At 49.8% G+C, this 14,636-nt stretch overlaps 1 protein-coding gene across 2 annotated transcripts in view; it reads right to left on the bottom strand.

Moving 5' to 3' along the window:
* IGDCC3 (immunoglobulin superfamily DCC subclass member 3) overlaps positions 1-14,636 on the bottom strand; it is a 121,459-nt gene that overhangs the window by 3,930 nt on the left and 102,893 nt on the right. For both annotated transcript variants that reach the window (XM_064157958.1, XM_064157957.1), the window contains exons 8-9: positions 5,576-5,823; positions 5,069-5,233 (exon numbers count right to left, since the gene is read on the bottom strand). In XM_064157958.1, the coding sequence (XP_064014028.1) occupies positions 5,069-5,233; positions 5,576-5,823 (413 nt within the window). The remainder of the gene's footprint in view (positions 1-5,068; positions 5,234-5,575; positions 5,824-14,636) is intronic.

Below are 14,636 nucleotides of genomic sequence, written 5' to 3'. Positions count from 1 at the left end.
CCATGAGAAATCCCTCAGCAGCCTTTCCCTGGGTTCACCGCACCAAAGAAGGTCCTAGTTGAGAAAAATCACATCAGACCAGATCCTGGTTTAAGGAGCTGGAGCAACTTCCAAAGGTTTCCTTTGCAAGGAAAGAGGCTACTTTGACACTCCAGCTGCAATCTGATGCTCACCCCCCTCAGCTCAGAACAGGAACTTTGGCAACAGCATTCCCAAATTTCACTTTCTTGCCCTTTCCCGGAGGGCAGTGAGGACCTTTCAGAGTGATTAATCCCCCAGGAAGGAAGGAACCAGAAAAGATGGAGCTGGAGAATCTCTAAAAGCATGCTGGGTACCTGCACTGGCTTGCAGGGTGCGTGGGAGCTCGCTCTGCCCATCAGCTTTAGGAGGGATATTTGTTAGTCTGTGCTGGGGACTTAGGAGGGATCAGGGCCATCTTCATTAGCAGTCCTAGATCCCTGAGCAGCTGGAGACCCCTGCAGAGCTGTGGCTGGCTTGCTTTGGAAGGCAGGCACTTACCTGGCCTTAGGGGTGCATGGGTCCAGCTGGGAAGATGTCCCTGCTGCTGCCCAGTGTTACCGAGGCTGGAATCAAGGCTCACCAGGACACCTTTTGCTCCAGTCAATGCCCCAAACCCTGTCTTTGTTCTCAGGGTGTGCTGCAGAGGGGTGATCACAGCCATTGCCTCTCCAGGTCCCCAGAAAGCTGCCTGGCCCCATCCTCTCCCATCAGCCTGGGCTGAGAGGCAAACATTTGTAAGCCAAAGCCAAATTTTTCAACAATGTTTTAAACTAAAAGAGGTTGATTCAGACTGCATAGAAGGAAGAGATTTTTTTACAATGATGGACCCAGGTTGCCTAAAGCGGTGGTAGATGCTCCATCCTGGGGACCATTCCAGGTCAGGTTGTTTGGGGCTTTGAGCAACCTGCTCTAACTACAGATGTCCCTGCTGACTGCAGGAGGGTTAGAGTACATGGTCTTTAAAAGGTCCCTTCCAATCCAAACCTGTCTCTGATTCTCTGATTCTTGTGAAGCAGACATTCAGGTTTTCCAAAGCTGGTTCTGCCCCAGACCTAGCAAAGCTGGGACACACAAGACCACATTTCCCCCAAGGCTCTTCCTTCCCCTTTCCCTCCCTTTCTCCTACACTGATCACACCAACACAGAGATGTGTCTCAGCAGGATGATGATTTTTTTCCCCACCACATTTCTGCAAAACATCCTCAAGCCAAATGTTTCCATCTCTTCCCAAGCCATTGGCACCATTCAGAAGGTGCAGAGCACCAGGTGCTGCGGGGTCTGCCCTGCCCAGAGGTCCAGGAGGTAGAGCAGTGCCCATGGTTTTGGGCACTGCTCTACCATGCAGTGAGCTTGGATACACCCTACAGCAAAATTATCCAGCAAAACAACAGCTCTGCTTCTCTGTCAGCCTCCAGGCTTGGAGGCAGAGCTCTTTTTCCAATCCCACCTGATTCCAAGCTCAGAAGTTTCCCAATACAAGGACTGATGGGCTTGCACTGAGCTGCTGCTGCTGCTTTTTGTTTTGTTTTGTTTTCCCCAAAGGGTCTCTAAAGGCTGAGCAGTGCAAACCTGGCCTCTGGCAGAGAGTTCAGCACAGCCACTTAGAGAGTGATTGGGAGAGGCAGATGAAACGTGGCCGTGTCAGGGTAAGACTGACAAGAGCTAAAAAGGGCATTTCCTCTAGTTAATGGGAAAAGCCAAAGCACACAGCACTGCAGCTTGCCTTTTCCCAGGCACTGAGAGCTCAAGCTTTCCCACAAGGAGACTTTGGGAAAGGAAAGACTTCTCTCCTAGGGAGGAGGAGGACTTGGGCTACGCTGCCTCTTCCCAAAGTGATGCCCACCTTCAGGTTTCAGGGGCTTTGCCTGATGACCTGCGAATAAGTAATAAGGGAGGAACAAGTCTCTGCTGACTTGTGAGCATTTGGGAGGAAAGACTGAGAGCACCTATCCTCAATGAGGCTATGAGATTCCTCCTACTAGAGTGGAACAAACGTGAGCTGAAGCACATTTTGTGTCTAGGAAGTATTCTGATGTGGATGGGAAAGCTGTGCTGTACGTCTTCTGGGTGCAAACCAGAGTCAATTCTATTGATACCAGAAGGAACCATTCCTCCCAAGTCTGTGTGCTTTTGCAATTCAATCAAACACTCTCTTTTAAAAAAGAAATTCTCCCCTTTCCCTTCAGAGCAGAATCAGGAACTGCCTGGATTCCCTGCTCTGAGAAGCTGGACTCTTGCTTAAAGCATCACTTTCCCAAGGATGGGTGAAAATGCCACAGAAATGGAAACAGCACTGTGCCAGGGTACAGAGAAATGCTGATGTGGGCCATCCTGATTTGTGACAAGTTGGCTTTATTTTATGGGTGCAAAGCCTCACAATTAATAAAAACCACAAGAATCTCTCTCCTTTGATGTATGGAATATATAGTATTTATTCAAGGTTTGAGTATGTATATATATATATGTATAATATAGATAAAATGGATGCACTGGCAGAATGCAGGTGCTGTTCATGTCATTACACAAATAAGTGTATACAGGTGGAGCATATCTGCATGTGTGTGTAAATATAAGTGCACACAGCAGTCTGTAGGTGCTTCACAGAAGTATACATAAGACATAGTATCTACTATAAGTGAGGCATCTCCCTCATGCTAAGGGCTGGGGTACTTGTTTTCCTCTTCCGTGCTGTTTGGAATTTTCCCCAGGTCATTTCGACTTTCTTCTTGAAGGTGTCTTTAGCCGAAGATGACTAAAGGAACAGTCTTCACCCCAGAGACATGTCAAAAGGTCCTGGAGAAAATCCTAAAAAGCATTAAAAGACAAGGAGAAGGAGTGTGTGCTGCTTGGTGAAGCAGAGAGAGGCTGAGATTCAAAATACCACGGCGTAAAGGAGAATGACAGGGAAAAGAGGATGCAAGAGAGGTTTGTGGAGAGCAGGGTTCACTTGTGTAGTTTCCCTGTGGCATCATCCCTTCTACTTTCCATCCCAAACTATCACTGGCGCAAAGGAAGAAGCGCTGTGCTTCTAGAAAGCATTGCAGTCTTCAGCCATGCACTCTCTCAGCACTTTCACAGCTCTGACAAGTTGAAAGCAGCCCTGAGTCTCAGTACTTTCACCATATTCCTGCTCCAGATAATACCAACATAACTTTTGCACTCAGACCAGTCTCCAGCTGGCAGAGTCTCTGCTGACCACTCCAGTAAGTGCTGCCCAAATTCCACCAAGCATGCCAGATTCAGGCTCCTTGTCCTTTCCATGTAAGGCAGGACACAGCAGTGTGGCAGCATGAAGGGCCCTGCCAGCAAAGGGCTTCACACACATCTCTGTGCACATCTCATGGGCATCAGGCTGAGATGGGATGGCAAAGCCAAGACACAGCATGTCAAGGAATTGCTTCCCTGTCCAAGGCTGCTGCCACAGATCTGGGGGCTGTCTGAGCTCATGGGAGTCACAGCTCCCTGGGGCACCTCAGGAAGGCATGAGGTGAGATGGCTTAGCTGTGAGAAGAGGCAAACCTGCAGCAAAACCTTAATGTGGTGACAAAAGCCACCGAATCCTGTCTCTCTGACCTGTTCTCTCTTCTGTGAGCAGAAAGCAACAAGCATCCAAGTGAAGCAAAGCAAACAAACCAAGACAGAAGAGGGCCTTTTAAATCTCTTTTTATCCTCCTACAAGACAAATGCAAGCAGGCATTGAGTGATTGCCACCAGGTCAGCTTGTCCATCCTGAACATGAGGCTAATTGCTGAAGCCTCGTTACACAGGGCAAGCCTGTTTTAGAGGATAGCAGAACAGGACACTGATGCCTTGAAACTTCAGAGAGCCAGGGAATTTATGAGCCCATTACTGGATGCCTAACTTGGTGTCATGACTGAAGGCAACAATGACAAAAAGTCCTCTGCAACTTGACCCAGACTTCTGCAGAAACCCCAGGCTCTGTGAAGCATGGCTGGCTTCTAGCTCCAGTAGCTGAACTCAGCACACTGGGTCAAGGAGTTTCAAGTTTTGCCTTAGTTCATCCTTCTGTCTCTAAATTGGAAGGAAAAACAAACACAAAGAGTGACCAATGCCCTGCAGAGTACCAAGGAAAATAAATGTGCAGAGCAACGACCCAGCAGGATGAGGATTTATCGGCGTCGTTGCTTAAATGCTGCAGTAAACATCTGCATGGGATGAAAAGAGAATGAGAACTGGATCCTTTCCCTGTAATTCAACACACCCATTCATCTGATCCTAAACAGCATCCCCACACCCAAGGCCCTCTCTGCTGCAAACTCATAACTACTGAGTGTTCGTGAGAGTGATTCAGTGCTCCTAAGGAATTCATTTCTCTGTGTGAAAGGAGCCAGGATTCAGAGGTGCTGAGGAGGTCTCTAGAAAAACGTTCCTAAAATGCTGACAGATCATGCTGGGGCTGTGGCTGCCATCTGGCGTCTGTGTGCAAGGGTTCTGCATTAAAGCATCCACTTTCTTACTGGGGAAGTTACCTGGTGGCCCAAACTGGGAGGCCAAGTCAGGAAAACAGCCTTAGAGATGACCCTAACTTCCCACTGAAACAGAAGGCTGCTCCAAGGCAGGGATTTGTAGATCAGGACAGCTCAGCTCTAGTGTGACTTCTCCAGAGTAGAGCAGAGAAAAATCAGATTTACAGAAGTGTGGCACTGCTCGAGTTAAGAGTTGTGAGTACCAGAGCTGCTGGAGGATGCTGAGACGCTGCTCGAGCAGGAAATCTGCACTTAGCAAGCAGTGTAGGAAAAGCCCAGAGCAGCTGCAATGCAGAGACCAGCCAGGCTTGCACTCCCCCCACTGCCAACATGTCAGCTGTGCCAGGCAATGCTGTAAGGCCAGTAGCTGACTCCCCACCCCAATACAAGTGAGGCTCACACCGTGTCACAGAGGATGAGGAGGAGCAGGAACAAGGAGCATCAAGACCACGGGCAATGTGCCAAAGCGCTCCAGAGCGGGCGTAGGGGTGAGTGCTGCTGCTGCTGCTACGCACTGTGGGCTTCAGCAGCTGAGGGTCCAAGCGCAAAGCGTTCCTTACCTTCTCCCAGCGTGCTCACCACTGTGACTTCTGAGGCTTTGCTGGCACCCCGGGAGGTGTAAGCCTTTATATAGAAGCTATAGCTGGTCGAGGGCTCTAAATCAGTCACTAGCTGCTGGAAGGTGCTCTTGCTGACTGCCTCCTGATACTCCATCTCTACAGGATCTGAAGTGCAAGGAGAGAACAGGGCAGTGTTAGGCTTTGCATGAGGTAAAGAGACTAAACAGATGTTGCAAGTGGTAACTGTGATCCCTAAGGTGCACGTGTACCTGCCCACATTATCTGCTGCTTTCCATGCTCTCTGTCAGACACCTGAGTGGGCAGCAGAACCTGACCATGCAGCCTCACCCTCTCCACCCTTTCGGTGCTCACATCAGCATTACTGCCTCATCTGTCTTTCAGAAAGAGGAAGGTGATGGAGAACATGGGTGGCAGTGCTGCCCACTGCGGTGCAGACCTGTTTTACCCAAGGGGTCATGCTGCTGGGCAGTGGATAGAGCACCCTACCTGCAGCCTTCCGAATGTGCAGCACGTAGCCGATGATCTCCTTGGTGTTCTGCAGAGGCTCTCTCCAAGACACTTGGATGGTGGTGGCAGAGACTGTCTCAGCCTTCACGCTCTGCGGGGGACCTGGCAGCCCATCTGCCCACAGGACAGTCAGGCGAGCGCTGGCTTGCGTGGAGCCGGCGCTATTCTCGGCGATGCACTGGTAGATGGCTTCATCTGTCTGGTTGATCCCATAGATGGATAGAGTGCTGTGTGGGGACACAAGGAGGACAAGTGTCTCACCGAGTGCTCTGCAGTTGACATCCCAGCAATGGCTGGACTCAATGATCTTAAAGGTCTTTTCCAACCAAAGCAATTCTCTGGCTGTATGATTCCCTCCCCTCCAGCCATGCCATGGCTCCTGTGCATCCTATATCACTCTATTTCCACATAAAGCTTCCAGGAAGTTTTTTTGGGATGGTGCTTTTGGGGAAGGAAAAGTCCAGGAGATGGATGCTTTGTTCCCAGATCCCATAACGAAGCCTTGAGCACCCCATTGAAGTGGGAGGTGTCCCTGCCTATGGTGGAGGGCTGGAACTGGACGATCTTTGAGGTCCCTTCCAACCTAAACCATGCTATGATTCATTCTATGATTCTAAGACTGGGCAGATTATCTCAACTGATGAGGTCTGTGGTTCAGATGGGGACACAGGGTGGGATGGGGAAGGTCAGGATGTAAAGCTCTGAGTGCAGGAAGATCCCAGCCACAATGCAGAGACAGCTCTGTGACAAGAGCATCCATACACCCAAATCAGCTTTAACTGGCTTAGTTCCAGTACACTCCAGTGAGACCCATACAGGCACAGCACACAGTTGCTAAGCCAAGTCTAATCAAGCACAGCCAGAAAGCCCTCTGGTGATGGTCTAATTGCATTATAGCACATTAGAGCAGTCTTAGGGTAGCACTGGGATTAGCTAACTTATCCAGCAGGGTGACAGCCTCAGCTTCTGCTTCTGTATTCTCAGAAAGATCACCATGAGCCAAAAGCCAAAGCTTGCAAGCAAGTCACAGGTTTTCCTTGGAAAACTTCTTAGCATCTTTTTGATGCTGACGCATCAAAGTTCACTCTCCCAGGGCAGCAACCAGGACAGTTCCTCCAGGCTGGTCTCAGGGACCTCTACACCATGATTAGGTGCTGGTTTCAGCCTCTAAGAGAAAGACAGGCACTGGGTGCCCTGGTGAAGAACATCTCTAAAGGAGAGAGAAAAGCTTCCCAAAGGAGAGTGTTTCCCAGCACGGTACCCATCTCTGCACCTTCTCCAGGTGGCTTATTGAACACAAGGACAGACAGAGTCCTTGTACATTTGGCCCTTTCAGCACTGCACAGCCCTCCAGTAATGGTTGTGTACAACCAGAGCAAGTTCATGGCCAGCCAAAGGACTGCACTGCTCAATATATTTACACCACCAGCAAACACTGACTCTGAAGTAGCTGTGCAGTAAAGAAGCTCTGTCTTGGTCACAAACAGGGACCCATCAACGAAAGCCCTGCTCTCTCCAGGGCTTGCTGCCTTCCTCAGAAACCAAGCCTGGAATGACATGATTCGATTTGAGTGGAGAAAATCCTGCTCACCACTGCCACTACTTCTATTTCACAGCATCCCCCACACATGCACCACTCTGCATTAACCCCTATTTGTGCATCTGTTTTTCCAGTCCTTCCCAGTTAGTTTGAACTGTGGTTTGCTTCTGGCTTCGCGTGAATGCTCAGGAGACCACAACCACTCCAAGCTTCAGCATCACCTTGTTGGTTTACACCAACTTTGAGCTTTTTGGTTGCTGTTTTTCTGTAAGCAATGATTCAAACCTTATAAAATCCACATCTACTGCCTGCTTCTAGGGAGAAATAAACTATTTTCTTCTCCTGCAGTGAATTCTAGGTGGAATTAGGACTTGACTGCACATGAGTAAACCCCAAGCACCCCTGCTGATGCAAAGGGCACCTCACACCTTTTTGGGGGTCATAACTGAAGCTGCCTTTTTGTGTAAATGAAAACCTGTACATGGGAAGTGGAAACAATAAATAACCTTCCCCTGCCTTCCTGCTTCTAATTGCAGCAAAATATTGGCCTTCCCATATTAAAATCTCCTATTGCTGCTGATTTAACATTCTGATTTCTGCCTTGCAAATTATCGGGACCACGGTGAGTGAGCAAATGTTTAACAGCCATCTATTTATGTCCTGTGCCTTTGTTTCCTTGGAAACATTGTAAATGGAATATCAAATGTGATGGTTTCAGCTGATACGGTGATTTTAGAGAATCAGCCCTAAGCTCCTCTGATAGCCACAGGCTCAACATATCTGATTAAATGGAAGGAGAAAGGCAGGGCTGGGAGGGGGCATAGGGAGGAAGGACCCCGATGTGTGGCTCAACTGTGTCAACAAGAGCTGATTCTTGTGAGGACAGATGGCAGAAGGCAGGATTACGCCATCCAAAAGCTGGACTTGCAGCTCTGCGCTAAGCAGATGTGTGGAAGGAGCAGCAGAGCTTCCTTCTGCCCCCTCAATGTAGGGATTATTTCCAGGCGGCCGCTGCGCATCTGGGCACCCAGGAGCAGCCAGGGTAGGCTGGCACGCAAGGCCAGAATGGCATTAGGCTTACCAAGCATAAGCAGCGCAGGAACAATGAGGAGCATTTAGACTCCGACAATTTGAAGTGTAGTAGGAAGGGACTGTCTGCCTCTCCTCCACCCTGGTGAGACCCTACCTGCAGTGGTGTGTCCAGCTCTGGAATCCTCATCACAGCAGTGAATGTGGACCTGCTGAAGCAGGGCCAGAGGAGGCTACAGCAATGGTGTGAAGGCTGGAAACCCTATCCTCTGCTATGAGGACAGGCTGAGAGAGCTGGGTTGTTCAGCTTGGAGAAGAGAAGGTTTCAGGAAGAACTTCTGTTGGCTTTTCACTACTTAAAGGGGCTGATAAGAAAGCTGGGGACAAACTTCTGAGCAGGGCCTGTTGTGACAGGACAAGGAATGATGGGCTTAAACTAAAACAGAGAGATTCAGCCTAGACAGAAGGAAGGTATTTTTTACAATGAAGGTAGTGAGACACTGGCCCAGGTTGCCCAGAGAGGAGGGGGATGGCAACCCAAAGAATTCTATTTACTTGATTTAACTGAAGAGAGCAAAAGCTGTAAAAGATAGGAGAAGGAAGTCTGGTTGGAAAGCAGTGCAAAGGTGGGTGTGAGGAACCTGATGGCAAGAGCATCATGCTGAGGCCAAAGGCATCTCTCTCTTGGAAGGATTGCAGAGTGAGCCATGCTCCCCTCTTAGACAGATGAAGAGCACTTGAGCACCGGGATCTGAAGCTGGACAGAACCTCAGACACCCCAGGTGCCTCTCTGCAGAGGTCGCAGGGCAGCTTGGTAATGCTGTCAGGCAGTCAGGCCAAAATAAATAAATAAACCAAACTTCTGCAAAATGGGCATGGCAGGTAGCTGGGAACTTGCTTCAGGCTTTGAGAAGTTCATTTTCCTTGAGCTACAGCTGCATTTGGGTGCACCATGCAGTCAGAGCCTCAGCCACCCATCACCTATAGGACTCTGAAACAATGAGCAGGCAACAGGGTCAGTGAACAAATGGAGGTTTGGCGATGCCTCTAAAGCTGGGTAAGGAGCAGGAACCAAGCATGGAGAAGTTGGTGAGCAGAATGCCCAGCACCTAAACCCCAGCATCATGAGAATAAGAGGTTTCCCTCCCTGTCAGTCCCTCTAACACACTCAAGCAGACCTACCAACAAGGCTGCTGACCTCCCTGCAAGCTCCCCTGTGTGAGCCCTGAGCATGCTGGCAGCTGTGATGAGAAGAGCAGAAGCTGGCAGTGAGCTAGCTGCCGCCCAGCATCATCCCAGCTGATACCTCTGCTGGGCATCCATTTTCACATTAATTAACGACAAATTCTTCCTGCCCTCACCCACTGCATTACTCCTGGGACGTGGAGGATGTGGGCATGGCGCAGCCAGCTTCAGTCCAGCAGCTTTCCCAGGTTTTGCTGCTTTTTGTCTTTTTCTTCAGGAAGCTCAAACAAAAGGGGAAGATGGAGTTGCTGTGTGAGGAGGCACAGAGCGTCTCTGCACGTCAACCATCTGAAATATGCAGTGTCCTTTTATTTCTTCCCATCAACAGGGAAAAAAGTATAATCTGTCACTTTGGGACATCTGCTGTTAGAAAACTTTCCTGTGAGTGCCAGACTGGCAGTGCCGTGAGCACGTCAGACGAGGCGAGATGCCAGAAGGCTTTCTGCTGGTCACCAAAGCCGCTCGGTGAGCAGAGGGCTCCATCACATCCCTGCACAATGCCCTGACAGGCATTGATGGAAATGGGGAGAGGAGCTGCTGCAGATTCACACCCGGCTGAGCCGAAAGGAGAGGCTGCTCGAAAGCCCTGCTATTCCCAAGCTGTCTTCCCAGCTCACAGGCAATCAGGATGACTGATCTGGCTGGGGTCAGGGGTCCGGGCCGGTGACCGGAGATCAGCTTTCCAAAGGCTCCTCTGAAAAGTCTGAGAACTGAAGGAAGCCTCTTCATCGATTGAGCAGCACAAAGAAGAGGGGCCCATCTGGAAGGACATCAGCATGCGCACGCAGGCGGGCGCACAAAAGAGGGAGTGTGATGAAATTAGTGCAGAGAGCTGGCTGTGGCTGGCGGGAGAAGAGCACTCTCAGTGCCATCAGCTACAGAATCACAGCATTGCCTGTACTGGAAAAGACCTTTAAGATCATCGAGTCCAGATGTTAACCTCATGACTAAACCACACCCCTAAGCACTAGGTCTACACACCTCTTAAAATACCTCTAGGGGTGGGGACTCTCCCACTGTCCTGGACAAGTGTCCCAGTCTGGGGACATGAACATACCTGGGACTGGAGGACAGAAATGACTCTTACTCCTTTCATTGAATCATAGAATGGTTTAGGTTGGAAGGAACCTCGAAGACCATCCAGTTCCAACCCCCTGCCATAGGCAGGGACACCTCCTGCTAGAACAGGTCGCTCAAGGCCTCATCCAGCCTGGCCTTGAACACCTCCAGGGAGGGAGCAGCCACAACCTGCCTGGGCAACCTGTGCCAGTGTCTCACCACCCTCACTGGAAAGAACTTCGTCCTAACATCTAGTCTAAATGAACCCTCTGCCAGTTTAAACCCATTACTCCTCATCCTGTCATTGCAAGACCTTGTAAGTAGTCCCTCCCCAGCCTCCCTGCGGGCCCCCTTCAGATACTCAAAGGCTACTACAAGGTCTCCTTGAAGCCTTCTCTTCTACAGGCTGAAGAGCCCCAGCTCTTGTAGCCTACGCTCATAGCAGAGCTGCTGCAGCCCTCTGAGCATCTTCATGGCCCTTCCCAGGAGTAAGAATGAGGATACTGCTCACTGATTGGAAGTTTAAAGAGAAGTCCTATTTACAAAAGCATATAGACATAAGGCAATCAGATAGAACAAGTACAAAAACCTATTAAGCCCAAACTGGCCTTCTAGAATCTTCCACCCTCAGTGGGTCTGAGGGTAGACCAAAGCCACCCTCCCCAGCTGGGGCCTACAAGGCCTCAGTGGCTCAGTTCCCTGCCAGCCAACTGCCCCAGGAACCATGAGATAAGAGTGTGCTGTTCCCAGAGAAGGGAAGGGAAGAAAGGCAACCACCTTGTGACTGGCAGGCTCAAGCTTCACTGGCCTGGGTACCAAGAGTGCTGTCTGGTCCCAGCTGCTTGGATGCTTGTGGTTGATGATTTCCATGTCTGTCCTAGCTTTAAGCAGCACAACAAGTGCAAGGCAAGCAAAGCTGTCCTGAAGTTTATCTAGGGAGGAATAATTTCCCTGATGAACACTGTACATTTGTGCCCCTTGAAATGAGCCATTTGCAGAGCACTGAAACCAGCGCAAGCCAGGGAGGAAGACTCTGAAAAGGAGACAGTTGATAAGCAAAGGTCAGGGAGGAGAGCAAACGCCACCTGAGCCCAGGTTGTACCGAGGCCTTTTTCCAGGGGAACAAATGAAGTCCCTTAATTACCATTTTGTAAATAAAATCTCCTTGGAAAATCAATATTTAGAGCCTGCCTCCTCTGAAGATGGTGGCCTTTGTTCCTTGCTATTGCAGCAATATAAACCCCACAGTGTGATATACTTCTGGCTGAAAATTACCCCCTGAACCTCACTGGGTCAAGGGAAGAAAAGCAATAAAGCTCTCAGGGTAGCAATTTGGGTACTATTTCATGCTTCCTTGTAAATTTTGAAGTAGTAACAACCTAGAAAGCATGAGTTTAGACAAGCCCACAATCAGACTGGGCCACTCTTTCCTCCTGCAGTAAGACATCTGCTTTTGGGCCAAACTGGTCATGCCAAACGGGAATTGTGCTGGAAATGCCCATTATGCCTCTCAGGCATTTGGACCACGATTGATCCCAGTCACTTCACAGTATCACAGTATCAACAAGGTTGGAAGAGACCTCACAGATCATCAAGTCCAACCCTTTACCACAGAGATCAAGGCTAGACCATGGCACCAAGTGCCACGTCCAATCCTGCCTTGAACAGCCCCAGGGACGGCGACTCCACCACCTCCCCGGGCAGCCCATTCCAGTGTCCAATGACTCTCTCAGTGAAGAACTTTCTCCTCACCTCCAGCCTAAATCTCCCCTGGTGTAGCTTGAGGCTGTGTCCTCTCGTTCTGGTGCTGGCCACCTGAGAGAAGAAAGCAACCTCCTCCTGGCCACAATCACCCTTCAGGTAGTTGTAGACAGCAATAAGGTCACCCCTGAGCCTCCTCTTCTCCAGGCTAACCAATCCCAGCTCCCTCAGCCTCTCCTCGTAGGGCTGTGCTCGAGGTCTCTCCCCAGCCTCGTCGCCCTTCTCTGGACACACTCAAGCATCTCAGTGTCCTTCCTAAACTGGGGGGCCCAGAACTGAACACAGTACTCAAGGTGTGGTCTAACCAGTGCAGAGTACAGGGGCAGAATGACCTCCCTGCTCCTGCTGACCACACCATTCCTGATGCAGGCCAGGATGCCACTGGCTCTTGGCCACCTGGGCACACTGCTGGCTCATGTTCAGGCGAGTATTGATCAGCACCCCACAACATAGGCAAAACAGCATCTCTGATCAGAGAGGGACAGATTCTGTGGCTGCTGGACACAGGAAGCATCCCACCCAAGTCATAAAGCCTCCATCAGCTTCTCCACCCAACAGCATGGCTGAGTGTGGCATCACCCTGACAGCCACAGCTCCATCAACCCGTGTGGCAAGGCGGCCCCAGCGTCAGCTCCTTCAGTGATTTTTATTCACAGCTTTTAATGGCAAGGCCCACAATCCCCCGTGCCTGAGCCTTCATGCATTTTTCATTAACAATTATCTGCCATCCCAGAACTGCTTCTGATTTTTGCTAATCATCGATTGGATATTTTGTTCCCACGCAGCTGGCATTTTCAAAACATAACAACCACCTCTGGAGAGGGCACAGCAGAAGGCTGATCTTTAATGCTAATGTGACCAGAAACTGTCAACACATCAGGTGATGAGAATTCACACTGGAGGGACCACAAGAGAAGAGGTATTTGTTGGACGCAGCCCACGAGGCTTATTTTACTGTGCTCAAAGGCTGGAAGTTGCTTCGCAAGTGATCGTCTGATGTCATACCAGCAGCCACAACCAATCTGTCACGAATCCAAGCCTGAAGCTGCTGTCTCTCGTCTCGACAATGACTGGGTTCTGGAATCCTCTGAATCCCCTGACTTGGAGTGTTTGCTCCCCTTGGGTTTGCCATTTGAGAGGCAGCACAGGTTGACAGAGATGCCAGAGGACCCTTCTCAACTTTGTGCTGCAACAGTTTGGTGGACAGACCTTCCCATGGGCTGTGGTTTGTGCAGGCATGCTACAGCAGCCATGCCTCAAGCTTGCAGGAGCAGAGGAGACCTTGTAGTAACCTTTGAGTATCTGAAGGGGGACTGTAGGAAGGCTGGGGAGGGACTATTTACAAGGTCTTGTAACGACAGGATGAGGAGTAACGGGATTAAACTGGCAGAGGGGTGATTTAGACTAGATGTTAGGACAAAGTTTTTTCCAGCGAGGGTGGTGAGACACTGGCACAGGTTGCCCAGGGAGGTTGTGGCTGCTCCCTCCCTGGAGATGTTCAAGGCCAGACTGGATGAGGCCTTGAGCGACCTGTTCTAGTGGGAGGTGTCCCTGCCTATGGCAGGGGGTTGGAACTGGATGATCTTTGACTTCCCTTCCAACCTAAACCATTCCATAATTATGATCTTCTGCAGGTCTGGACCTCACTTCTAGCTGTGCTTATTTACGGGAATGAAGTTGCTCGTAATGCCAGAGTTTGCAATCAATTAGCACATGATATGATTTGGGATGATTTACTCCTTTTTGACTAAAATATCCCTTTGGGGGCATTCAGACCTTTATTGCCATATTAAGCAGAGTTTTAATCCAAAATGAATTTTCTAGGAAAGCATGTAATCTAATTAAAAAGCTCATAGTGCAGTTTAGTGGCTTCATTATGAGTAGATTCAAGATCCATCGTTACAGGGGCAAATATTTTCCAAGTGCAACAGACTGATAAATCCAAGGCATAATCACAAACTGATTCTGCCTGGAACTAAGTGGGTTACAGCACTTAGTCATGCCCATGAGAATGAAACAAAGGACAACATGAGAAAGCTCAGAAAAATCCCCCAGCCATTGATCTGTTTCCTCTAACTTACACAGAGCACCCAGCTCTGCTGTACCAGCGAGGGCATTTTTCAGGCTGACAGCTCTGGAAACCACCAGACATGGCCACTTGCCTGAAGCTGGGGGTCAGAGTAGACCAAGCCTAGTGCGAAAGAAGCTGAAAGTTCAGCATCGTGGAGGACGATGGCCTCAGGGCTCAGCTTTACAATCGCGTTACTATAGCTTGAGAAGATGCCACGTGTCAGCTGAGCCCCAGTAACTGGCGGAGCTCCCCCAGCCTGTGCCAGATGCGATGTAATCTGATCACTGAGCTTGCAGAGGAAAAGGCTGATGCTAAATTGCATTAAGTGATTCCCA

This window comes from Pogoniulus pusillus, chromosome 17, assembly GCF_015220805.1.
Source record: "Pogoniulus pusillus isolate bPogPus1 chromosome 17, bPogPus1.pri, whole genome shotgun sequence".
NCBI classification, from domain to species: domain Eukaryota; kingdom Metazoa; phylum Chordata; class Aves; order Piciformes; family Lybiidae; genus Pogoniulus; species Pogoniulus pusillus.
This window is presented reverse-complemented; position numbering and strand designations above follow the sequence as displayed.